This window comes from Myotis daubentonii, chromosome 6 (genome assembly GCF_963259705.1).
Source record: "Myotis daubentonii chromosome 6, mMyoDau2.1, whole genome shotgun sequence".
Classification (NCBI taxonomy): Eukaryota; Metazoa; Chordata; class Mammalia; order Chiroptera; family Vespertilionidae; genus Myotis; species Myotis daubentonii.
This window is the reverse complement of record NC_081845.1, coordinates 99,021,666-99,047,916: the sequence shown is the minus strand read 5'-3', so window position 1 is coordinate 99,047,916 and position 26,251 is coordinate 99,021,666. Positions and strand designations below refer to the sequence as shown.

Genomic DNA, 26,251 nt, shown 5'->3' with positions numbered 1-26,251 from the left:
CTAGACAACCTGGAGGAAATGGACACATTCCTAGATAAATACAACCTTCCAAAACTTAACCAGGAAGAATCTAAAAATCTCAATAGGCCAATAACTATGGAGGAAATCGAAGCAGTAATCAAAAAGCTTCCAGCAAACAAAAGCCCGGGGCCAGATGGCTTCACAGGTGAGTTTTACCAAACATTCAAGGAAGACCTAAAACCTATCCTCCTCAGACTATGTCAAAAGATCCAAGAGGAAGGAACACTTCCCAGCTCATTCTATGAAGCCAATATCACCCTAATCCCAAAACCAGATAAAGACAATACAATGAAAGAGAATTATAGGCCAATATCCCTCATGAACATAGATGCCAAAATCCTCAACAAAATCCTAGCAAATCGGATCCAGCAGTACATCAAAAAGATCATACACCATGACCAAGTAGGATTTATCCCAGGGATGCAAGGATGGTACAATATCCACAAATCAATAAACGTGATACATCACATAAACAAATTGAGAGAAAAAAACCACATAGTCATATCAATTGATGCAGAAAAAGCATTTGACAAAATCCAACACCCCTTCTTGATAAAAACTCTCAGCAAGATAGGAATTGAGGGATCATATCTCAACATAATAAAAGCCATATATGACAAACCCAACATCATAATCAATGGGCAAAAACTAAAACCATTCCCCCTAAAAACAGGAACAAGACAGGGATGCCCCCTCTCACCACTCCTGTTCAACATAGTACTGGAAGTACTAGCCGTTGCGATCAGACACGAAGAAGAAATAAAAGGCATCCAGATTGGAAACGAAGAAGTAAAACTGTCCTTATTTGCAGATGACATGATACTGTACATACAGAACCCTAAAGACTCCATCAAAAAATTATTAGACTTAATAAATGAATTCGGCAATGTAGCAGGATACAAAATTAATGCTAAGAAATCCATGGCATTTCTTTACACCAATACTGAACTTACAGAAAGTGAAACTACAGAAGCAATCCCATTTACCATTGCACCAAAAAAATTAAAATACCTAGGAATAAACTTAACTAAGGAGGTAAAAGACGTATATGCTGAAAACTACAGGACACTGAAAAAAGAGATAGAGGAAGACATAAACAGATGGAAGAATATACCATGTTCATGGATTGGTAGAATCAACATCATCAAAATGTCCATACTACCCAAAGCAATTTATAGATTCAATGCAATCCCCATTAAATTACCAACGGCATTTTTCACAAATCTAGAACGAACGTTCCAAAAATTCATCTGGAATAAAAAAAGACCCCGAATAGCTGCAGCAATCCTGAGAAAGAACAAAGTAGGTGGGATCTCAATACCAGATATCAAACTGTATTACAAAGCCACTGTTCTTAAAACAGCTTGGTACTGGCACAAGAACAGACATATAGATCAATGGAATAGAATAGAGACCCCAGAAATCAACCCAAACCACTATGCCCAATTAATATTTGACAAAGGAGACAAGAGCATACAATGGAGTCAAGACAGTCTTTTCAATAAATGGTGTTGGGAAAATTGGACAGATACATGCAAAAGGATGAAACTAGATCACCAACTCACACCATACACAAAAATAAACTCAAAATGGATAAAAGACTTAAACGTAAGACAGGAAACCATAAAAATACTAGAGGAATCCACAGGCAGCGAAATCGCAACCATATGCCGAAGAAATTTCTTCTCTGATAATGCTCCTAGGGCAATGGAAACTAAAGAGAAAATAAACAAATGGGACTACATCAAAATAAAAAGCTTTTGCACAGCAAAGGAAACCATCAACAAAACAACAAGAAGACCTACTACATGGGAGAACATATTTGCCAATGATACCACCGATAAGGGTTTAATTTCCAACATTTACAGGGATCTCATGAAACTTAACAAAAGGAAGATAAACAATCCAATAAATAAATGGGCAATGGACCTAGATAGACACTTTTCGAAAGAGGACAGAAGGCCGAAAGACATATGAAAACCTGCTCAAAGTCACTAATTATACGAGAGATGCAAATCAAAACGACAATGCGTTATCATCTCACACCTGTCAGAATGGCTATCATCAACAAATCAACAAACAACAAGTGTTGGAGAGGATGTGGAGAAAAAGGAACCCTTCTGCACTGCTGGTGGGAATGCAGACTGGTGCAGCCACTGTGGAGAACAGTATGGAGCTACCTCAGAAGACTAAAAATGGAACTCCCATTTGACCCAGTGATCCCACTTCTAGGAATATATCCCAAGAAAGCAGAAACGCCAATCAGAAAGGATATATGCACCCCTATGTTCATAGCAGCACAATTCACCATAGCTAAGATTTGGAAACAGCCTAGGTGCCCATCAGCAGATGAGTGGATTAGAAAACTGTGGTACATATACACAATGGAATACTATGCTGCGGTAAAAAAAAAAAAAAGGAACTCTTGCCTTTTGCAACAGCATGGATGGAACTGGAGAGCATTATGCTAAGTGAAATAAGCCAGTCAGAGAAAGATAAATACCACATGATCTCACTCATTTGTGGATTATAGAGAACAACATAGACTGATGAAATGGGACAGAACCAAAGACTGAGAAACAGCGATCAGGCTATCAATCCTCAGAAGGAAAGTAGGGGAGGGCGGGGGTAAGGGGAAGAGATCAACCGAAGGACTTGTATACATGTATATAAGCCAAACCAATGGACATGGACAACAGGGGGATGGGAGCATGAGTTTGTGTGTGCAGGGGAGGTTGGGGGTTAATGGGGGGGATGAGGACACATTTGTAATACCTTAACTAATAATTAAAAAAAAAGAAAAAGAAAATAAAAACACCTTATCTTTAACTCAAAAAAAAAAAGAGAGAATTACAGGCCAATATCCCTATGAATATAGATGCTAAAATCCTCAACAAAATTCTAGCAAACTGGATCTAGCATTACATTAGAAAGATCATACACCATGACCAAGTGAGATTAGTGAGATTTATTCCAGGGATACGAGGCTGGTACAATATCCACAAATCAGTAAAGTGATACATCAATTTGTTTATAAATTGAGAGACAAAAAATCACATAATCATATCAATTGATGCAAAAAAGGGATTTGACAAAGACCAACACCCTTTTCTGATAAAAATGCTCAGCAAAGTGGGAGTAGAAGGGTCATACCTCAACATAATAAAAGCCTTATATGACAAACCTACAGCCAACATCATACTCAATGGGCAAAAACTAAAACCATTTCCTCTAAGAACAGGAACAAGACAGGAATGGCCATTTTCACCACTCCTGTTCAACATAGTACCGGAAGTGCTAGCCATAGCGATCAGACAAGAAGAAGTAAATAGCATCCAAATTGGAAAAGAAGAAGTAAAATTGTCCTTATTTGCAGATGGCATGATACTGTACATAGAAAACCCTAAAGACTCCATCAAAAAGTTATTAGACTTAATAAATGAATTTGGCAATGTAGTAGGATACAAAATTAATGCCAGGAAATCTATGGCATTTTTGTACACATTTAGTTTTATTGTAACAAAGCAACTTGTAAACTTTTTAAAAATATATTTTATTGATTTTTTTACAGAGAGAAAGGGAGGATAGAGAGTTTGACTGTCGATGAGAAAGAAACATCAATCAGCTGCCTCCTGCACACCTCCTACTGGGGATGTGCCCACAACCAAGGTATATGCCCTTGACGGGAATCGAACCTGGAAGCTTTCAGTCCATAGACCGATGCTCTTTCCACTGAGCCAAACCAGTTAGGGCCAACTTTTAATGTTTAAAATTGAGCATTATCTTTCCTTTCCAGTGAAATAAAAAGAAAATTTTAAAATAAACAGGAACAAAATTACAATAGAGAAAAGTCAATTCCAAATAACATCCTACAGGTTCTGCTTATTCTCCCATCGAGTGGCAGGGTTCAAGTAATCATTAGGAGGGAATTCTATTTTAAAAGTGTCATCTTAGACTACAATGATGCCTGTTTAATATCACAATTAAACATGCCAAAGTAGAAGCCATGTTTTCAAAATGCCCACTTAACCCACCCAAACATCTCAAATCCCCCTTCGCTGAACCACCCCCCCCCCTTTTTAAATTTTTTTCTCTTTTTTTAAACAAGAGAAAGTAGACAGATAAATGCTAACTGTCCATATTTGCAGAGACACAGTGTAATCTCTGAGCCCAATATACAGAGAAAGGAGGAGAAAAAGCTAGAATTCTATGCAATACTACACAGGGGCCTAGCAACCTCCAGCTCCCAGCAGAGCTAAGGGAGCGAAGGTTTTCCTTTTTTCCCACAGAGCACAGTGGTGTTGATTCCATTAAGTTTTTCTTGAGACAGGAAAGGATAAAAATGAATTTGGAACAGAAAGGGGCAAAGATTCTTTTCCCACTGTATTCTGCTCAAGGTACACCCTCCCCCCAAAGAAGGTGAGAACCATGGTGTAAAGATGGTCTAAAGGAGAGAAAAGAGACCTCAAAAACAGGGCGACTGAGCACAAGGGGAGGGGGAAGAAAAAGAATAAATAGACTGCAACTTGCTCCCAGGGACTGGAAAAAATTTAAAAAGGTTGGGACCCATCAGTGTTCATTAGTCATCTTCTCCTTCATCTTCCTCTCCTTCTTCCCCCTCATCATCATCATCATTATCATCTTCTTCTTCCCTTCCCCTTCTTCATCATCCATGTCAGGAACCAAGTAGTACTGTAATGGATTTGGCCAAATGTCATCTTTGATGACTTCTCCTAACTCATCTGCACCTGCATCAGAATGGTCAGTAACCAGGTAAAGAAGCTTTCTGGTTCCTCATGCTGTCTCTTCCTGCTGGCTTTATTCTGTGTTTGACATGAATGTTTCATCAAATCCTTTATAGATTTCCATTTGATTTCAGTGAACTTTGAAGATGGATCACCACTCTCACTCAGATGAAACTCTTTGGGTCAAACTTTATTTTCAAAGTAAGGATTTTCATCAAAATAAAAATCTATTCTGTAACCTGATTTAATATCTTCAAATTCTGTCACTTCAACTCTTGTCAAATAATGCAGCACTTCTTCATCCTCTTCCCCAAGCAGTGCAGACACTTGTGGATGGTTGAAAAATGTTGTTACCCCAAAATGTGGGATTTTGGCAATCAATTCTGACCTCTTCTGAAAAAATGGTTGGCAGAGTTATTATATTTCTGTTCTACTTTCAAAATCTCCTTGCTGGCTTATTCATTAAGTCTGTCTATTTCATTTTATACTTCATCAATATGTTCAATCGCTTCGTGCTGTTCTTTTTCTCCCTTTGGCACATCCTAAGGGTCGGCTTCTTCTCTGGCTTGGGGCTGGAGGCAGTTTCGGTTTCTTCATTTGAGGTGGGAGCGAGGGACTGACGTTTGGGGGCTATGCTGTGAGGAAAGTCCGAGGATCTGAACGCTGGGAAATCACCGGGCTCGAAGGCACGCTGAGCACTATTCTATGGCACGTTTATACACCAAAAGTGAATTTACAGAAAGAGGGATTAAAAAAACAATCCCACTTACTATTGCACACAAAAAAATTAAGATACCTAGGAATAAACTTAACTAAGGAGGTAAAAGACCTCTACTCATAAAACTACAGAATGTTGAAAAAAGAGATAGAGAGCCGAAACCGGTTTGGCTCAGTGGATAGAGCGTCAGCCTGTGGACTGAAGGGTCCCGGGTTCGATTCCGGTCAAGGGCATGTACCTAGGTTGCGGGCACATCCCCAGTAGGAGATGTGCAGGAGGCAGCTGATCGATGTTTCTCTCTCATCGATGTTTCTAACTCTCTATCTCTCTCCCTTCCTCTCTGTAAAAAATCAATAAAATATATTTTAAAAAAAGAGATAGAGAGATAAAGGAAGACATAAACAGATGGGAGAACATACCATGTTCATGGATTGGTAGAATCAACATCATTAAAATGTCCATACTACCCAACGCAATCTATAGATTCAATGCACTCCCCATTAAAATACCAAGAGTATATTTCAAAGACCTAGAACAAACTCTCCAAAAATTCATCTGGAATAAAAAAAGATCCCAAATAGCTGTGGCAATCCTGAGAAAGAAGAACAAAGTAGGAGAGATCTCAATACCAGATATCAAGCTGTATTACAAAGCCACTGTTCTCAAAACTGCCTGGTACTGGCACAAGAATAGACATATCAATTAATGGAATAGAACAGAGAACCCAGAAATTGACCCAAACCACTACACTTAATTAATATTTGACAAAGGAGGTAAGAGCAAACAATGAAGTCAAGAAAGTCTCTTCAATAAATGGTGTTGGGAAAATTAGACAGATACATGAAAAAAAATGAAACTAGACCACCAAGTTACACCATACACAAAAATAAAGTGAAAATGGATAAAGGACTTAAATGGGAGATGGGAAACTATAAAAATCTTAGAAGACCCCATAGGCAGCAAAATTTCAGACATGTGCCAAAGCAATATCTTCACCGATACAACTCCTAGGGCAATGGAAACTAAAGAGAAAATAAACGAATGGGACTACATCAAAATAAAAAGCTTCTGCACAGCAAAAGAAACCATCAACAAAACAACAAGAAAGCCCACTGCATGGAAGAACATATTCGCCAAAGTTATCTCCGAAAAGCGTTTAATCTCCAACATTTACAGGGAATTCATACAACTTAACAAAAGGAAGATAAACAACCCAATCAAAAAATGGGCACAGGACCTAAATAGATACTTTTTGAAAGAGAACATAAGGAAGGCCAAGAGACATTTGAAAACATGCTCAAAGTCACCATTATCTGAGAGATGCAAATCAAAATAACAATGTGGTACCATCTCATACCTGTCAGAATGGCTATCAACAAATCAACAAATGACAAGTGCTGGAGAGAATGCGGAGAAAAAGGAACCCTTGTGCATTTCTGGTGGGAATGCAGACTGGTGCAGCCACTGTAAAGAACAGTATGGAGTTTTCTCAAAAAACTAAATATGGAATTCCCATTTGACTCAGTAATCCCACTTCTAGGAATATATCCCAAGAAACTAGAAACACAAATCAGAAAGGATGTATGCACACCTATGCTCATAGTAGCACACTTTACCATAGCTAAGAATTGGAAACAGCCTAAATGCCCATCAGCAGATGAGTGGATTAAAAAACTGTGGTACATCTACACAATGGTACATCTACACTGCTTTAGAAAGGAACTCCTACCATTCGCAACAGCATGGATGGTCCTAAAGAGCATTATGCTAAGCGAAATATGTCAGTTAGAGAAAGATAAATATCACATAATCTAACTCATTTGTGGAATATAATGAACAACATAAACTGATTAATAAAAATAGATCCAGAGACTTAAAAGCATCGAACAGACCATCCAACCTCAGAGGGAAGGCAGGGGAGGGTGCGAGGGTGGGGTAAGAGATCAACCAAAGAACTTGTATGTGTTCATATAAGCATAACCAATGAACACAGACAGTAGGGAGTGAGGGCATGTGTTTGGGGGTGGGAGCAGCCGAGGAGAGTTCAATGGAGGAAAAAGAAGACATATGTAATACTTTAAACAATAAAGGATTTTAAAAAATTAGAGAAACTCCTGGTAAAGTTCCCTTCCTACACCAGTTTTTTTCCAACTAAATCTTTTAGAAAGGAATGGGAGACAACTGTAGGGTCATTCTCATTTTTATTTCTTAACAATGAGCTTAAAATCAGTATTCCCCATGCAAAATTTTGGTACTCTTCATTCCCACCTTTTAAACTTTATATATTTATTTCCTCTTGATACACATGAATTTAGTGTTTGGGTTTTGTCATTAATTGCTAAGGAATTTTAAGATAAAAATGCAAAGTCATTAACATCACAAGATACAAGGGCGCTTTGGATTCCAAAATATCTTTATAGTGGGGGAGTAAGAGAAGACTTACAAGTCACTTGCTTATTTTTTAAACCATTACTCTTTCAACTCTAATCTTTGAATAGTATATTTTTTCTACAATATAAAATGACTTTTTAAATAAAATCAGCACAGTATCATTATCTATTTTACAATAAATCTGAAAGAAAAATTTGGAAAAGAATATTCTTACACCAAATGGAATAACTTGTTTTTTAACTTGAAATTTTTTTGATTAATTGCCTAAACACCTAAATCAGTGAATAAGAATTCTCAGCATCCAATCCATGAATATAAAATACAATATAATTTATTCTACTTTTTACTTCAAAGCCATAGAGATGACATCCATATAATTATAAAGCCTACTCTACATTTTCAAGTTCTCACTCTAAACATATAGATTAGAACAGGTGACTTTATTCCTGACAACATTCATGGAAGGGCCAGATTCCTCATAAAAAGACAAAATAAGTTTGATTGGGAGCCGGCCATTGCCCTACTCACCCATCAACAGAATTATGGAAGTCAAGAGGCAATCTTTTTTCCTTTTTAGAATAGCAAAGGAACAAAAGAAGATTGGCTGACTGTTGAGTGGGCCCACATTACAGTGCATAGCTCATCAGGATCAAGGCCAGCACCTGTGAGCAGTTATGTCATCTGCACTACAGCTTTTACCCCGGAAGGTATTTGAAAATACTTTACGCTCAAAATATATAGTATCCATTCCTTGTCCGTGAGGTCCCAAGTATAAATCTAAAGTGATAATGGGCTTCTTCAGTCCGAAGGCAGGACTTCTTTGCAGTAGAGTGTCTCCAGAGTTTCACAAAAATAAAAACAGCAGCTAACATCTTTTCAGCTTCTTGACCTCTCTGCATTTCGTTGCTTCTTCCTCCCGTCTCATTCCCTCAAAGTCCTCTTACATACCGGGTCTTAAACTCTTTGCTTCTTCCTTCTGCTGTTCTCTCCAACTTCTCTCTATGTAACATAAGGCATAATCACTTTCATCTTTGTATTTTTTTCGGTCATAGCCAAAGAATGTGCTTGGATATTTTTTCCCGAGATTCTCCTTCATCTTTGATAAAATCTTCCATTTCGGAGTCATAGTCCTCATGTTCCTCCTCTTCACATTCTCACGGTCTTTTGTAATCTCTAGGGAAGGGAAACTTTTCAGGACCTTGGGCAGATCTGCAGCCAACTAAGGAAGGCTTCATTCCATCCATCTGTCCATTGCTGGGCCGGGTAATGATATTCTTAGAAGATACTGTTTCTGAGACAAAAGTGCATTTGGGCTTATGGGGAGGATCTGAGCTACTAACTCTTCACCCAGGTCCCAAGCTGCTCACTGGTCTTCCAGGGCCTGAACTGCTGATAGGCCATCCAGCTGGAACTGAGCCACTTACTGATCCCCCAGAGCCACTGACTGACCTCCCGGGGGCTGGGGGGCATTGAGCCACTCACTGGTCATCGGTCATGTGGACGGTGCACAGGCCACCTAGGGCCACCAGAACTGACCTCTGACTTCCCAGAACCACCTGAGCCACTGATGGGTCATCCAGAGCCCCCTGTCCTTCCAGGAGGATTTGAGTCACTGGCTGGCCTCTTGGCCCCACTGATTGATTGCTCAGGTCCTGAGCTGGGGCTGCCATCCTGGCACCTGGGCATGGAGCCAGAACTAACTGTAGGTCAAACACTCCCTGTGCTGGGCTGCCCAGGAGCTAGGCTGGAACTGCCTGGCTGCCTGACACCTGTACTCTTAGCCTTATGTGGGGTGACCACGGGTCCAGGTCTGGAATGGCTAGGATGGGGAGGAGACTTTTGGCTTTGTGCTCAGTAACAGATTTCTGAGTCCCGTTAGCAGAAGCCTTTGGAACACTTGGTGAATAGGTGCTCGAGTGGGTCTTTTCAGTCCCATTGAAAACGGGCCTGTCATGGTCCTCCCAAAACGAGGGCTGGGAGCAGTAGCTAGATCCTACTTTGGGCCTCTCTCCTGGCATGGATTTGGATGAAAACAAACCTAAATGTTTCTTATTAGCTGTGCTGGGTCTAGATTTCTTCTCAGCGCGAGGAAGGGCAGTGCCCTTGGGGAAGGATGCTTGTCCCCAGAAACTCTGCTAGGTTTCGTGCCCATACCTTCTGTCTGAGAGGGCACCTTTTTGGTCGGAGGCAGTCCTGCATCTGCCTCCGGTTCCTTTTTCATATGTCTTCCTTCCCTCCCTAAGTTCTTGGGCAGTCATAGGCCACTTTTCTGTTTTTTTCACTACCTTGATTTCCACTGGTTCGTACTGCTTTTTCTCAGCCAGCCTGAGTAGGTCAGTGAAGTCATGATGGTGGGGCACTTTTAAGGGGGACCTTTGGTTTATTTTCAGCTTTGGGAGGAGGAGACAGCTCATTGATGATTCTCTCTCATCATTGATGTTTCTCTGTCTCCTTCTCCCTTCCTCTCGGAAATTAATAAAAATATTTTTTAAATAGAATTCTGAGAAAAACAAGTAAATGAATAAAAGCTACCCCAACCAGATAGAACAATGTATTGTGTTATAAACTACAGTAATTTTAAAACTTGGGCAATGTCCTGTAAATAGATAAACTGATGGAACAGAAAACAAAGTCCAGTAATAGACTCAAATACATATGGAAATTTGGTAAAATAAAAATATCTCCTTAGATCAGTGGGAAAATATGCATTATATAATAAAGAAGGTTGGAAGAACTGAATGGGGAAAAATATTGAACCAAAATCAACTCATTTTACTCATAACTAATATAAAAACTGAAAGCTACCGAAAACCCAAGGGTACAAAGATATCAAAAGTGAAAGAATGGAAAAAATACATTAAGCAAACATAAACCAAATAAAAAGTATATGATAACACAGGAGACGTGAAGGCAAAAAGCATTACTGTAAATAAAGAGCACTTCATATCAATAATTTCATTTTACCAGGAATATCCAAATTCACAAGCACTTCATAACATGAAATCAAAGTACATACAAGAGAGCTACAAGGGAAACTAGACACATTTATAATCATAATAAATTTAACACACCTCTCTCCTTCAGAGACAGAGCACACCTCTTTCAGAACCAATAGCCTCACACAAAGACTTCAGTGAGGATGTAAAACACTTCAACAACCTCAGCAGCAAACTGCATTCAACATTCAGATAACCCACTGTACCCCACAACCTTTCCTGCTAAAGGCATGAAGATGGTATTCCCAAGTTGCACATGCATACAAGTCCTTTGGTTGATCTCTCCCCCTGCCCCCTCCCTCCCCTGCCTTCCCTCTGAGGTTTGGCGATCTGTTTGATGCTTCTCTGTCTCTGGATTTATTTTTGTTCATCAGTTTATTTTGTTCATTAGATTCCACAAATGAGTGAGATCGTGTGATATTTATCTTTCTCTGACTGGCTTATTTAGCTCAGCATAATGCTCTTCAGGTCCCTCCATGCTATTGTGAATAGTAAGAGCTATTTCTTTTTTACAGCTGCATAGTATTCCATTATCTGCTGATGGGCACTTAGCTGTTGCCAAATCTTAGCTATTGTAAATTGTGCTGGGTGCATACAATTTTTCTGATTGGTGTTTCTGATTTCTTGGGATATAGTCCTAGAAGTGAGATTACTGGGTCAAATGGGAGTCCCATATTTAAGTTTTTGAGGAAACTCCATACTGTTTTCCACAGTGGCTGCATTCCCACCAGCAGTGCACAAGGGTTCCTTTTTCTCCACATCCTTGCCAGCACTTGTCGTTTGTTGATTATAGGAAAGTTCTTAGTTTTAAAAGTTCTGAAACACACTCCTAAATAGCATTTCATTCAGCACTTAGAGATGCTCCACTATAGCCACCCCCTTGTCCTGCTGACCCGCACTGAGGTGCTGCTCCCAAGATGCACATGCGATGGCAGCGGAGGGGCACTGCAATGATTGTTTAAGTGAACCTGCTGGACTATGAAGCAGGTTTCAACTAACTTTAAAGAATTGAAATTATATACAATATGTTTCTTGTTGTCATTGTAGTTAACCAAGAAATCAGGAACAGAGGTACCTAGAAACTCCTTATATTTAAAAGTTGTAAAATACACGTCTAACCCAAAAAAAAACACCACAATTCAAGTTAAAAAATAAGTTGAACTGAATGATATTACCACATACCAAAACTTATGAAAAAATGTGCACTCATAAATGCACATATTAGGAATAAAAGTTGAAAATTTACCTTTTTTGCAGCCATATTAAAATCTAAAATAGTAAATTAAATCAAGAGAAAACAGAAAAAAGAAAATGTGCACATGTAGAGATGTCTGAAGGGGGATATACTTAAAATGATAGCAGTTTTTTTAACTCTTAGGGTAGAATTTTGAATTAACTCTATATTTTATTGCTTAAGTAAACTGCACACACAAAGCTATCTTCATTTTAGGAAAAATGTTCTAGAGGAAAACATGGGATAATCCTATCTAATAATAGACAAACATGGTAATTGACCATACCTTCGCTACGCCTCCCATTGGCTAATCGGCACGATATGCAAATTAACCACCAACAAAGATGGCGGCTAATTTGTATACTGCAGGCAGGGCGGGACAGCCTGAGCCGCCAGCATGCTGCCATCCAGGGCAGCCCCAGAAGACACAGAAGCCAGCCCGCCTCGCCGCGGGGGATGCAATCGGGTCCCCAGTGGCAAGGCAGGCCAGGACCCAGAAGACACAGAAGACGGGTCTTTTTTTTTTTTTTTTAGATTGTGTAATTATTTATTACACATAAATGGTGGTTTCACATCTGTCAAAACGGGTCCTGTTTTTACATGTGTGTGCAGGTTCTGATGTACAAGAAAGGGTCATGTGCTTAGTTCGTCCATGCAAAGCTCACACATACATCACTAAATACTTTAAAAATAGAATGATTTCTTTTTGAACCAATCTGTTTAGATTCAGGATTAGTAAAACAGTATGAAACTAATGAAATACAGTGATAGGAATTAGGAAGTGCAACACTGATGGTTCTGGACATGTGAAGGGTGAGGGACAGAAGGGTACACACGGTCTTCCCTTCAGTTCTGCCGGAGAGATGAGCTCTGAGGGCCGGAGCTGCTCCGTGCCCAGAGGAGGTGGTGTGGTCAGTGGCTCTGTTTCAGAACTTCTTGCCAAGCAGAGACCTTACCCGACCCACAGGAGCCTTTTTACTCCAGAAAACAGAAACAGCCAGTTCCCAATGGGCATGGGAAAACCAGTGTCCCCTCCTGTGCACGGTGTCCTGATGGGGTGATGGGGGAGGTGGGCGAGGGGAGCAGTGCAGAGTTATTAGGCAGCTGGAGTGGGAGTGGAAAGGCCATGAAATGTCCACAGTCCTGGCTGTGCCAATGGCCTGGACTGCTCCTCCAGGCCCTGGCTGAGGGATTAGGGCTGATTCTCTCGGGAAGGGAATATTCCATGGGTGGAAGATTTACAGGCTCAGGGTGGGCCGTGTGTTAGTTTGGGGCAAATCCCTCAGCATTCCTGCTGCCAAGCCCTCAAAGGAATGAGGCAGAGGCACCCCTCACTCCCAAGACCCCTTCGTGGACATTTTAGCATCTACGTGATTTTTAATCCCTTCAGGGAGACTTTCTATCCTGCAGTCCCATCCCACCCCACTGTTGCTGTTTGTCTGCCAGCTGAGTCGAGCATCAAGGGGAAGGGGGGTTTATACTCACTGAGAGACTACTGATCCTACCGGGAAACCAACCTGTTTACTGTACTGTTGTAAATATCATACCCTTTATATCCTGTATATTGGCTTCTTTTAAATAAAGTGAAATGTCTTAGAAAAAAAAAAAAAGCAAGGCAGGATGCAACCCAGAAGACCCAGAAGCTGCCTGATATGGTAGTAACTCTATCAGTAAGCACTCTGAAAGTCAGTGGCATAAATGCACCAATTAAAGGACAGATTATGAAGTTGAATAAAAAACAAAACCCACTTTAAATATAAAAGACACATATAGATTAAAAGTAAATGAATTAAGCTGAAGCCTGTTTTGCTCAGTGGACTGAAGGGTCCCAGGTTCGATTCCAGTCAAGGGCATGTACCTCAGTTGCTGGCTTGATTCCCAGTCCCTATCAGAGCATGTACAGGAGGCAACCAATCAATGTGTCTCTCCCTTTCCCTTCACTCTCTCTAAAATTCAATGGAAAAAATATCCTTGGGTGAAGATTAACAAAAACAAAGCAAATGGATTAAGTAACATCTCTAAAGAGATTGTAACATCTTTAAAGAGATTATAAGAAAAATATATTCCAAATTTTGTTAGTTGTATAATGGTTATGTTTAAATTATTAACACCTCAGAAATTGGGTGAAGGGTACATATAATATGCTGTAGTATTTTATAGTTTTTTTACATGTATGAGATTATTTAAAATTAAAATATTAAAAAATTAAAAATTAATAAAATATTAATTGAAATGTATCTGCATTACATGAAAAACTTCCTAATTGCTTCTAGCATAATTTATTAAATTGTGCTAAAATTTACAAGGGTTAAATTAAAAAAATATGTTAATTCTAAATGATATAATAGAAAATATATAATAATGAAGTTATAAGCACTTATCTGAAAATAAAAATTTAAAGTAGTGAATTTAAAGAAGGGATTAGCCAAAGAAAATATATGCACAACCCATGGACACAGACAACAGTATGGTGATGGCCAGAGAGATGTGGGGAGCAAGAGCAGGGTAGAGGGGGCAAGAGCAGGGCAGAGGAGGGAAAAGGGGGAAAATAGGGGCATCCTATATAATAATAATAAAAGGCTAATATGTAAATTGACTGAATGGCAGAATGGCCAGTTGCTATGACACGCACTGGCCACCAGGGGGCAGACACTCGATGCAGGAGCTGCCCCCTGGTGGTCAGTGCACTTCCATATGGGGAGTGCCACTCAGCCAGAAGCTGGCTCATGGCTGGCCAGTGCAGTGGTGGTGCCAGGAGCCTCTCCCACCTCCATGGCAGCACTAAGAATGTCCAACTAACAGTTTAGACCTGATCCCTTGGGGGCCTAAGCCTTTAGTCAGACATCCCCCGAGGGCTCCCCGGCTGCCAGAAGGATGTCTGACTGCAAGCTGAGGCCTGATCCCCCGGGGAGTGGGCCTAAGTCGACAGGTGGCCATCCCCCAAGGGGTCCTGGACTGCAAATGGGCGCAGGCTGGGCTAAGGGGACCCCCCCCCAGTGTACAAATTTTTGTGCACTGGGTCTCTAGTCCTATCTAATAAAAGAGAAACATGGTAATTGGCATACGACCGCTACCCTTCCCATTGGCTAATCAGGGTGATATGCAAATTAACTGCCAGCCAAGATGGCAGCTGGCAGCCAGGCAGCTTAAACTGAACATGAGGCTTGCTTGCTTCAGTGATGGAGGACTGCAACATTCCCCACCTGCCTTGCCGGCCTCTGAGCTTGCAGTTTAAGAAACATTGTAACAGGCGGACACACAGCGTCCCAGTCGCCATGCAGCTTCTGTTGGATCAGCAGCGGGAGGGACTTGCCCGGAGTGTCCTCAGCACCGCGCAGCCCGTTGTGCTCCTGCCCCGCCCTCCAGCCGCGCTCCCGCCCGCATCCCCGGGCTGGTCTGTGGGTCTGGGCACCACCTCCACGGCGGCTCCTCCGGACCTGAGGACTGGGCCGCAGCCCGAGAGCCGAGCGGACGGCGTCATGAAGCCTCTGCCGTACTTCTGCCACGGCGAGGTCGTGCAGGGCTTTGGCCGCGGCTCCAAGCAGCTGGGCATCCCCACGGCCAACTTTCCTGAACAAGTGGTCGATAATCTTCCCGCTGATGTGTCCACTGGCATTTATTACAGATGGGCCAGTGTGGGAACTGGAGAAGTCCATAAGATGGTGGTGAGCATAGGGTGGAACCCATGCTACAAGAACATGAAGAAGTCCATGGAGACTCATGTCATACGTGCCTTCAAAGAGGACTGCTATGGGGAAATCCTCAATGTGGCCATTGCTGGCCACCTCGGACCAGAAAAGAACTTGGATTCTTTAGAGTCACTTATTTCAGCAATTCAAGGTGATATTGAGGAAGCTAAGAAACGACTAGATTTACCAGAGCATTTGAAACTCAAAGAAGACAATTTCTTCCAGGTTCCGAAAAGCAAAATAATGAATGGCCACTGATGAAAACTCATCTTACTTATTCATTCATTGTTCTCTAAAATCCTACAGCTGTGACTTAGTTTAAGCAGTACAATGTAATTTTTATTATGCTTCATGTTCAATTAAACCCATCATGCTACAGTACTAACAATATTCATTTTTAAAAATCCAGATTTTGTCTGTGTAATATGTTGACTAAAATTTACCACTAGAAATATCAAGTGTTTTATAAGGGAAATGAAATGTATAAAGCTATGGTTAAAAAGGCAAGTCACTAGTTTGAAATGAAAACTAATTAGAGTAAAAGACTAGTGTGTATGTACTTGTATAGCATGTGCTGCTAAACAGAAGGCTTTTAAAAGTAAATGTATTAAAACAGGTTTGATATCTTATAAACCTAAGGGGGAAAACTCACACATTGTATTGTTTATATTTTGTGCATTAAAATATTACTACAAACATAAATACTTGTGAAATTTTAATTAGTCATGACTAATTTTCTTTATGGAAAATTAGAGGTCAAATCATTATATCATGTTTGTTTTTTTTTTACATCTACCTCATCTATGATTGGTCTGGACTCTCTGCCTATCAGTTATTTTGGTCTGCCTTTTAAAACATTAAAATGAGTGTATTTTGAATTTGTAGGTTTCATTTTTGTATTGTATAGCACTGTTCTCTTTAAGAGTAGATATTCAACATTTTTTCTTGACTTTGATTATTTTTTTCCTTTAAACAATCATATGTCAAGTTTTTTCCATTTAGACTATCCTCTGACTTGCAAAGGATTGCATCTATCACCACCATTCCAGCGTTCACTATATGAAAACCCCCAAAAGCTTCATCTTTAGGTTTACTCAAAGTCTAAGTGAACATGTAGCACTTCATTTATATATGCCAGTTTCTTAAAGAACACAAAACACTTTTTTCCTCCTAGGGAAACTGTTTATGAGCCAATTAAGCTATGAAATAGAAAATTATTTATATTTAATGTGATGGTATGTTCACATAATACAGCAAACTGTTGTAATTGTGTATGCATATGTGATTTAATGGTAAAGAGTGCTTGTAGCTTGGGGGTAAACTATAAATAAAAAAGTCTTAGTTTCATAATATTAAAAAAAAAAAAGAAACATTGTAACATATATAGAAGCTAAACAAAACCCCAGAAACCAGCTTTCAGCCAGCTGGGATCTCAGAGCTGGAGTTGATACAGAGTTTTGATTATAGAACCGAAACAAACCAGATACCTGCTTTCAGGAGTGGAGGCCTAAGAGCTGGAGCCAGAGCTAAAGCTGGCCCAGAATGAAAAAAAAAGAAAAGTAAAAAAGGAGCAGTTGGGAGCTTCAGTCCCAGCCTGAAAACAGCCCTCAGCCCCTCACCCAGACTGGCCAGGCACCTCAGTGGGGACCCCCACCCTGAAGGGTGTGTGACCAGCTGCAAACAGCCATCATCCCCTCATCCAGGCTGGCCAGGCACCCCAGTGGGGACCCCCACCCTGATCCAGGACACCCTTCAGGGCAAACCAGCCAGCCCCCACCCATGCACCAGGCCTCTATCCTATATAGTAAAAGGGTAATATGCCTCCCAGCACCGGGATAAGCAGAGCCACGAGGCCTCCCGGCACTGGGATCAGCATAACAGGGGGCAGCGCCCAAACCCCCTGATCACCCTGCGGCTCTGTGTGTGACAAGGGGCGGGGCCACAACCTCCCTATCCGCCCTGCTCTGTTCCTGACAGGGGAAGGCGCCTCAACCCCTTGATCAGCCCTGCTCTGTGCCTGATGGGGGGAGCTCCCCAACTCCCTGATCGCCCTGCGGCTCTGTGTGTGACAGGGTGCGGTGCCCCAACCCTCCCACCCCACGGGCCCTGCTCTGTGTGTGACAGGGTAGAGCTATAACCTCCCCATCAGCCCTGCCCTGAGTATGACAGTGGCGGCGCCCCAACCCCCTGATCTGCCCTGCTCTGTGTGTAACAGGGGGCAGTGCCACAACTCCCCTATCGGCCCTACTCTGTGAGTGACAGCGGGGAGCTCCTCAACCCCCTGATGGGCCCTGCTCTGTGCGTGACAGCGGGGAGCTCCCCAACCCCCTGATCGACCCTGCTCTGTGCGTGACAGGGGGCAGCGCCCCAACCCCGATTGGCCCTGCTCTGTGCATGACAGGGGTTGGCGCCACAACCTCCCCATCGACTCTGCCTTGAGTGTGACAGGGGGCGGTGCCCCACCCCCCAATCGGCCCTACCCTGAGCGTGACTGAGGGTGGCATCGCAACCTCCCAATCCACCCTGCTCTGTGCATGACAGGGGGCGGCGCCCCAACTCCCCAATCGGTCCTGCTCTGAGCCCGACCAGGGGCTGCACCTAGGGATTGGGCCTGCCCTCTGCCACCCGGGAGCAGGCCTAAGCCAGCAGGTCGTTATCTCCCGAGGGGTTCCAGACTGCGAGAGGGCACAGGCCATGCTGAGGGACCCCTCTCCCCCCCTCCCAAGTGCACAAATTTTTGTGCACCGGACCTCTAGTCAACACTAATAAAAGAGAAAAATGGTAATTGGCGTACGAGCTACCCTTTTCATTGGCTAATCAGGGCTATATGCAAATTAACTGCCAACTGAGATGGCAGTTAACTGCCAACAAGATGGAGGTTAATTTGCATATGTAGGCACAATGCAGGGAGACCAAAGGGAAAGCAGGAAGAAGCCCCCTGCCACTGACAGTGATCGGAAACCCAGGGGGGAGCTAAGAGCTGGGGTGCAGGGCAAAGGCGGCCCTGGGGCTGCCTTTGCCCTGCCCCCCAGCCATGATCAGAGAATCAGGTGCCTTTTCCGCCCTGGCCAGTGATAGCAGGAAGTAGGGGTGGAGCCAGCGATGGGAGCTGGGCACGGTCGAAGCTGGCAGTCCCAGGAGCTAGGGGTCCCTTGCCTGGGCCTAAAGCGGAGCCCACGATCGTGGGGCCGCTGCAGCTGCGGGTCCCTGCTGCCCGGGCCGAACGCCTAGGCCAGAGGCATCAGGCCTGGGCAAGGGGCCGATCCTGCGATTGGAGGGTGATGGGGGTCAACGCCTGAGGGCTCCCAGTATGTGAGAGGGGGCAGGCTGGCCTGAGGGACACTCCCCCCCCCACACACACACCCAGTGCACGGGGATCAGCGGAGCTGCGAGGCCTCCCGGCACCGGCATCAGTGTGACAGGGGGCAGTGCCCAAACCCCCTGAACCCCCTGATCGCCCTGCGGCTCTGTGTGCGACAGGGGGCGGGGCCACAACCTCCCTATCCGCCCTGCTCTGTTCGGGACAGGGGAAGGCGCCCCAACCCCCTGATCAGCCCTGCTCTGTACCTGATAGGGGGGAGCTGCCCAACCCCCTGATCGCTCTGCGGCTCTGTGTGTGACAGGGTGCAGTGCCCCAACCCCCTCCCCCCCGCCCCCCCCCCAACGGGTCCTGCTCTGTGTGTGACGGGGTAGAGCCATAACCTCCCCTTCGGCCCTGCCCTGAGTGTGAGAGTGGCGGCGCCCCAACCCCTCTGATGGGCTCTGCTCTGTGAGTGACAGGGGCCAGCGCCCCAACCCCCTGATTGGCCCTGCTCTGTGCGTGACAGGGGGTTGCACCGCAACCTCCCCATCGACCCTGCCTTGAGTGTGACAGGGGGCGGTGCCCCAATCCCCCAATCGGCCCTACCCTGAGCGTGACTGAGGGTGGCATCGCAACCTCCTGATCCTCCCTGCTCTGTGCATGACATGGGGTGGTGCCCCAACTCCCCAAATGGCCCTGCTCTGAGCCCGACCAGGGGCTGCACCTAGGGATTGGGCCTGCCCTCTGCCACCCGGGAGCAGGCCTAAGCCAGCAGGTCGTTATCTCCCAAGGGTTCCCCGACTGGGAGAGGGCACAGGCCGGGCTGAGGGACCCCCCCTCCCTCCCCGAGTGCACAAATTTTTGTGCACCGGGCCTCTAGTCCTATAATAAAAGGCTAATATGCAAATTGACCAAATGGCAGAACAACTGGTCGCTATGATATGCACTGACCACCAGGGGACAGATGCTCAATGCAGGAGCTGCCCCCTGATGGTTAGTGTGCTCCCACAGGGGGCATGCCGCTCAACCAGAAGCTGGGCTCACCACTGAGTGCAGCAGTAGTGGCAGGAGCCCCTCCCACCTCCGCAGTAGTGCTAAGGAGGTCCAACTGACAGCTTAGGCCCCTCAATAGGACATCCCCTGTGAGCTCCCGGACTGCAAGAGGGAGCAGGCCGGGCTGAGGGGACACCCCCCCACCCCCCAGTGCACAAATTTTATGCATGGACCTCTAGTTTATAAATGATAAGCTAGACTGTTGTGATGGCAACACAAGTTTTTTCTTTGCTCAACAAGCCTGGTCTCTTAGTCTAAAGAGAATAAAAATTCTTCCTAATTGTTTAGCCCAAAGTGGCTCCTTTCATAATCTGCACCTCTTCATGTGCAATCCCAGCAGTTCTGAGAAAGGGAACCCCTAAAGCTTGGGGTCCCTGGAATCTACCTGAGCCTGGTTCTAACATTTATAAGCAATGTTCTTTTGAACACAGAACAGTTTTCTCAGGGTTTTCATTTTGTAACTTGGAAAAAATCGGTTTTTTTCTTTTTAGTTAGTCCTCACCTGAGGATATTTTTCCATTGATCTTTTAGAGAGTGGAAGGGAGGAAGAGAGCAGGAAAAAGAGAGAAAAGTCAATGTGAGGGAGACACATCAATTGTTTGCCTCCTGTACTCATGGGGGATCAAACCTGAAACTCAGGTACATGCCCTTGACTGGGAATCAAACCTGCAACCCTTCCCATGCGGGCTGACCTCTAGCCACTGAGCAATACCAGCCAGGCCAAATTCTCCTGTTTTATAGCTTAGAACATTCATTGCTGACAGACTGAGCCTCAGCGCCTTGGCTCTGCCTCCAAAGAGACTTAAGATGGGACCACGCAGCTCACTAGACTGACAGGGAAGCAGTGCACTCCAGATGCTGGTGTTCAGCTGCAGGACATGCTCATGAAAAGTGGTCCCACGGGAAATGCTCACTAATGTCCACCTGCCTCTCAAATCAGGAAAAATCCTGCTGGTCGTCCTGTATCTGTGACCTGCTGTTAGCCCTGTGTCCCAACACCATCTACACTAATAAAAGACAAAGATGCTAATTGACTATACCTTTGCTATGCCCTAAGCCACGCCCACCAGCCAATCAGCGTGACTATATGCAAATTAACCCAACCAAGATGGCGGCCAGGAGCCATGGAGCTGGAGCAAGCAGGAGGTTTGGTTGCCCAGGCAATGGAGGAAGCCAAGCTTCCCGCGTGCCCTGAGCTGGCTGTGGCCTCCACAAAAGGCAACAAAGTTTCAATTATAGAAGCTAAATAAATCCCAGATACCTGCCTCCAGCCGGCCTCCACTGGGAGCTTGGGTGGCTGGGGGCCATGGCCAGCCTTCAAACAGCCCTCGGGCCCCCATCCAGGATGGTCAGACACCCCAGCAGGACCCCCACACTGAAGGGGCTGTGGCCAGCCTACAAACAGCCATCAGCATCTCCCCAGGCTGGCCAGGCACTCCTATATAATAAAAGGGTAATATGCAAATTGACCCTAACAATAGAACAACTGGGAATGACTGGTCACTATGACACACACTGACCACCAGGGGGCAGATGCTCAATGCAGGAGCTGCCCCCTGGTGGTAAGTGCGCTCCCACAGGGGGAGCTCTGCTCAGCCACAAGCCAGGCTGACGGCTGCCAGTACAGCGGTGGTGGTGGGAGCCTCTCCTGCCTCCTCAGCAGCGCTAAGGATGTCCGACTGCAGCTTAGGCCTGCTCCCCGCTGGCAAGTGGACATCCCCCGAGGGCTCCCGGGCTGCCAGAGGGATGTCTGACTGCCCCTAGGCCCAATCCCCCGGGGAGCGGGCCTAAGCCAGCAGGTGGTCATCCCCTGAGGGGTCCCAGACTACAAGAGGGCACAGGCCGGGCTGAGGGACCCCCTCCCTGAGTGCACAAATTTTTGTGCACCGGGCCTCTAGTTTATTTTATAAGGCACATTTTCACAACTGATCTAAGGAGAAACCTTTATCTTACAAAATTTACTGATGGAATTCAGTAACTTGTTAAACCTTCTATTCTGTTCAGTTAATTTGCATACAAATGAATGTGAAGAACAATGAGGTAGTATTTGGTATATAAAACGCTTTGGGAAATGGTGGAGCAGAGTGATATTTAGGAAAAGCGCCGCACACTTGGCAGGTTATGTCTCTAAGACAACCCCAAAGCAACAGGACATGTACGGGTGGGGGTGGTCAACAGGCTCCTGTTTGGAGCCTTAAGGCCTAAAGCTGAGGCAAGTAGGCTAACGTTCCCTCCTGGAACCAGGTCTCACCATGGAAACCTCTTAGGAAGAAATGGGGGAGAGCTACAGGTTCTTTCTTCACTTACCTGACAATTTAAAATCAACACGCACAGTGCAAGGCTGTGTCCTCTTTATTCCCACCTTTGGACGGTAAATAAAAGCTTTACATCCAGAAACTAAATTAGTAGATTGTTCCAACTTTCATTGATAAAATCATCCAGTCCCAAAAATGTTTCTTTAGATAACTTGATAAATCTTAGTTCAGACAGGGTGGAGTAGATGTACTTCCAAAGTTTACACTCTATGAAATATCAGGTTACTGGCTTATGTCGGGGAGAAACAAACTTTCCCCTAAACTCAAGGTTCTTTTCTGGCCTAATAACCAAATAGATATGACAGATTAGCAACAGAAAATACACGTATGGATAGGCCCCTCACGTACATGAGAGAGTCGGAGACCCTGCCTCCAGGAGAGGCCGAATCAAGAAGAAAACGTGGGTACACAAGGCATTCGGAGCTTGGGGGCCCCAGTCCTTGCAAAATGACATGAGCAGACGCTTTAGGAGATGCTACCCCTAATATGTACACTAGGGGGCAGCAGAGAAGAGCATTTCCTTGGGCAGGAAAAGGGGCGGGGCCACAGGTTCTCTCTGAGTCCTGCTCCTCCACAAACAGCTTAAGATCAAGATTCCAAGTACTGGCATCAGGTGGCAGAATTTTGATCCCTTCATGAGGAATGTGAATTGTCTGTGACACCAGTATTCTTTAGATTGGTAAATGCATGAAGAAACTCCTTTCTAGAAATAAACTCTCTCATAGTACAATTTTTTATGTTCCACATGTTTGCTAATAGTCCCAATGTCTTTAGTTCCTCTATAAGATGAAGCAAAGCATGAATAAATCGATGTTCAGTAACCCCCCTCCTCACCCAAACTCTCACTATATCACAGCACACACTACACTAACACACACACCGGTTCCCACACCAGCCACCTCCCTGCTGGCCCTCTGTAGGCAGACACTCTTCCTGCCTCATCTTTCCTCAGGTTTGTGGAGACGCCCCCGGGCCTATCGAGATGCCTCTACGTGTCTGCTGAGGCTCAGCAACATGGAGCCACCTGAGTCAGAAGTGTCTCAGGCTCGCTTCCTGGCCGGGCCGAGCTGCGGGGCCGTCACTGGACGCCAGCACCAAGGCTGACCGCACAAGCGCCATGTGCGTCAGAGAGGAGACTCAGGTGCTCCCTGCCAAGAACATGACCCCCTGGGAGACACTGCAGGCACCTGGATATTGTTGCTGTTCCTTTCAAATGCTCACTCTTTAAGGACCGTTCTACACTGTAACTAAGCTTGATCTTTTAGTTTCCAGAATTTGCCATCAAAGTTTTTCTCTTTGAAATTGTAACATTTGTCATATTGTGACTTTCTCAGATTACCTACAGGGGACACAATTTCATTTAGGTAAACTTCTGGTTTCTAGAACACCATGCGTCCAAACCCTGACCTCATTTTAAATTCAAAGAAAGTTGTTCCTACTTTATTTAATCATTAAAAAACTTAAAAATAAGAAAGAGAATTTTCTACCTCCTCACTTGATATTCCTTCATGTTTTTCCCCAAGCTTAAACTGTCTATATATGTGTGTGTCTGCACTTAATCATCACTAATTATAGAGAGAGAGAAAGGGGAAGACAGACAAACATTCATGTGACAGAGAAACATGGATTGGTTGCTGGGATCCCAGCCTCACCCTTTGATGTGCACAGGAGGACAGTACAGCCAACCGGCAGCTCTACACAGGTTTCTCCGTAGCTGACACACATCATCATTGTTTTTGTAAAGCTGGGGAGAGCAAAACAAAAGTAGCTTAGCACAGAAGAAGGAACAGGAGAGAGCCAGGAGGGCACATTGCTCTCTAGACAGGAGCCTAGGGGCGCTGTGGCTCCCAGAGAAACAAAACTCCAAGTGGCAAAAGTGAGCAGAGAAAGCTGGCCTCACTGTGGCACCAGCTCTCATCCTGACCACAACCCCATAGCCAGCCCCCCACCACCCTCTGTTCCTCCCCCTGCTCCCCTCCCCCCTCACTCCTCAGTTCCTCCCCTGCTCCCCTCTCCCCTCAGGTCCCAGCCATGCTGCTTCCTTCTCTTCCTTCTTCAGGCAGTTTCTGCACTTTGGGAATGTCAGGGAATTTGTACAGTTCTTCTAAGTTGTGGCGTCTAGTATTAGGAAACTATTTATGTCACTTACTTCAAACCTAACTTGGTAACCTGTGTTTTCTGTTTTTCTTCCTGATTAGTCTAGTTAGGTAGGGTTGGATAACATTTATTGATTTTTTTCCAATAAACAATATTTGGTTTCAGTACATTTGTATAGTGTTTGTTTATTTACTCTTTCACAAGTACTCATTTCTTTGTTTAACTTTTTCAGCTATATACCTTGGGCCTAGTTTGCTCATTTTTCTAGCTTAAGGTGGCAGTTAGGGCTACTGACTTTTATGTTTTTCTTTGCATCTAATATAACCACTTCTGACTTGAAATTTTTCTTAATTAGTTACTTAATTTCATTCCACAAATTTTAATGGGTTGTGTTTATATTCAGTTCCAAATATAGTCTAATTTTTCTTGTGATTTTTTGTCTTTGACCCTTTTATACCGAGGGCCATTTGGATATTTTTAACATACAACGTTATGAACTTAAAAATTAGCCTGTTGTACTTGGTCACACATTTAATTAGCCTCCCCTAATGCCATGGCAGGCCAGACCCAGTGATTTCTCAGCCTTAGAAAGGCCCGCCGGCCAGACCTTCCCCAACCCTGATGCAGAAGATTGTAGTTTTATTCCCAGCTATTTTTGTGACTGAATTCTAAACTAATTATTTTTTATGAAAGAACGTACAATTCTTTTCCATTGAGACATTTTTGTGGCCTAGAATATTTGGGTGGAAAATGCTCTCTACTGTTGTTGGATAGAGGTTTCTATAAATGACAATAAACTTAAATCAAGTAACAAACCATAACTCTCAGGTTCAGATATTCTATATCCTTGTTGGGTTTTATCCCTAATTTGTTCTATCAAATTCTAACACTCTTGAGAGAAGAGTGTTAAAATCTCAAGGTTTTCTAGACTTGTCTGTTGCTTCTTTCAATTTTGTCAGTTTTGAGTATTTTGAAGTTATATTATTTAATCATACATATGTAGTAGTATCTTCTTGTCGAAATGATCTTTTCATTATTATGGAATAGCCCTTTCTAACACTGATGATTTTCATTGTTCTGAGATTTCTTTAATATTAATTCATATAACCACTTCACTTTTCTTATATTAATGTAGTCACCACAGCTTTCTTATAAGAATTTTTATGTCATTTTAAAGAAATCATTTTACTTGCAAACCTCTTGGTCCCTTTATGACTTTACAATTAAAATGTGGGGAGCAGGGGGCAGCTGGTGTGGCTCGGTGATTGAACGTTGATCTATGAACCAGGAGGTCCTAGGTTTGATTTCCAGTCGGGGAACATGCCCGGGTTGCGGGCTCAGTACCCAGTGTGGGGTGTGCAGGAGGCAGCCAATCAATGATTCTCTCTCATCATTGATGTTTCTATCTCTCTCTCCCTCTCCTTTCCTCTCTGAAATCAATAAAAATATATATAAAAAAGTGAGGTGGGGAGAAGGGGGACATCTGTAATACTCGGAACAATAAAGATTAAAGAAAGAAAGAGGGGGCCTATTTATGAAGAATTAATCCACTTAATAAATTCAGAACTATCCTTTAAAAAACTAAAATAAAATTAGGTGGTTGGGGTTTTTTTGGTACTAAGCATCTCAATGAGTCTTTTAATCCAGTCATACATTGTCTGCCTTTTTTATTTGACGATCTAGTCCACTTC

General features: G+C 43.7%; 1 protein-coding gene and 2 pseudogenes across 1 annotated transcript; 1 reads left to right on the top strand and 2 right to left on the bottom strand.

The window, feature by feature from the left end:
* Positions 1 to 4,176: 4,176 nt before the first annotated feature.
* On the bottom strand, positions 4,177 to 6,654 carry LOC132237652 (protein SET-like; annotated as a pseudogene).
* Positions 6,655 to 8,740: 2,086 nt separating this feature from the next.
* On the bottom strand, positions 8,741 to 12,132 carry LOC132237651 (protein SPT2 homolog; annotated as a pseudogene).
* A 3,228-nt stretch (positions 12,133 to 15,360) lies between these two features.
* On the top strand, positions 15,361 to 17,151 carry LOC132237568 (riboflavin kinase-like). Its single transcript, XM_059702231.1, has one exon. The coding sequence runs from the start codon at positions 15,381 to 15,383 to the stop codon at positions 16,050 to 16,052; it is 672 nt and encodes a 223-aa protein (XP_059558214.1). The 5' UTR covers positions 15,361 to 15,380; the 3' UTR covers positions 16,053 to 17,151.
* Positions 17,152 to 26,251: the final 9,100 nt, after the last annotated feature.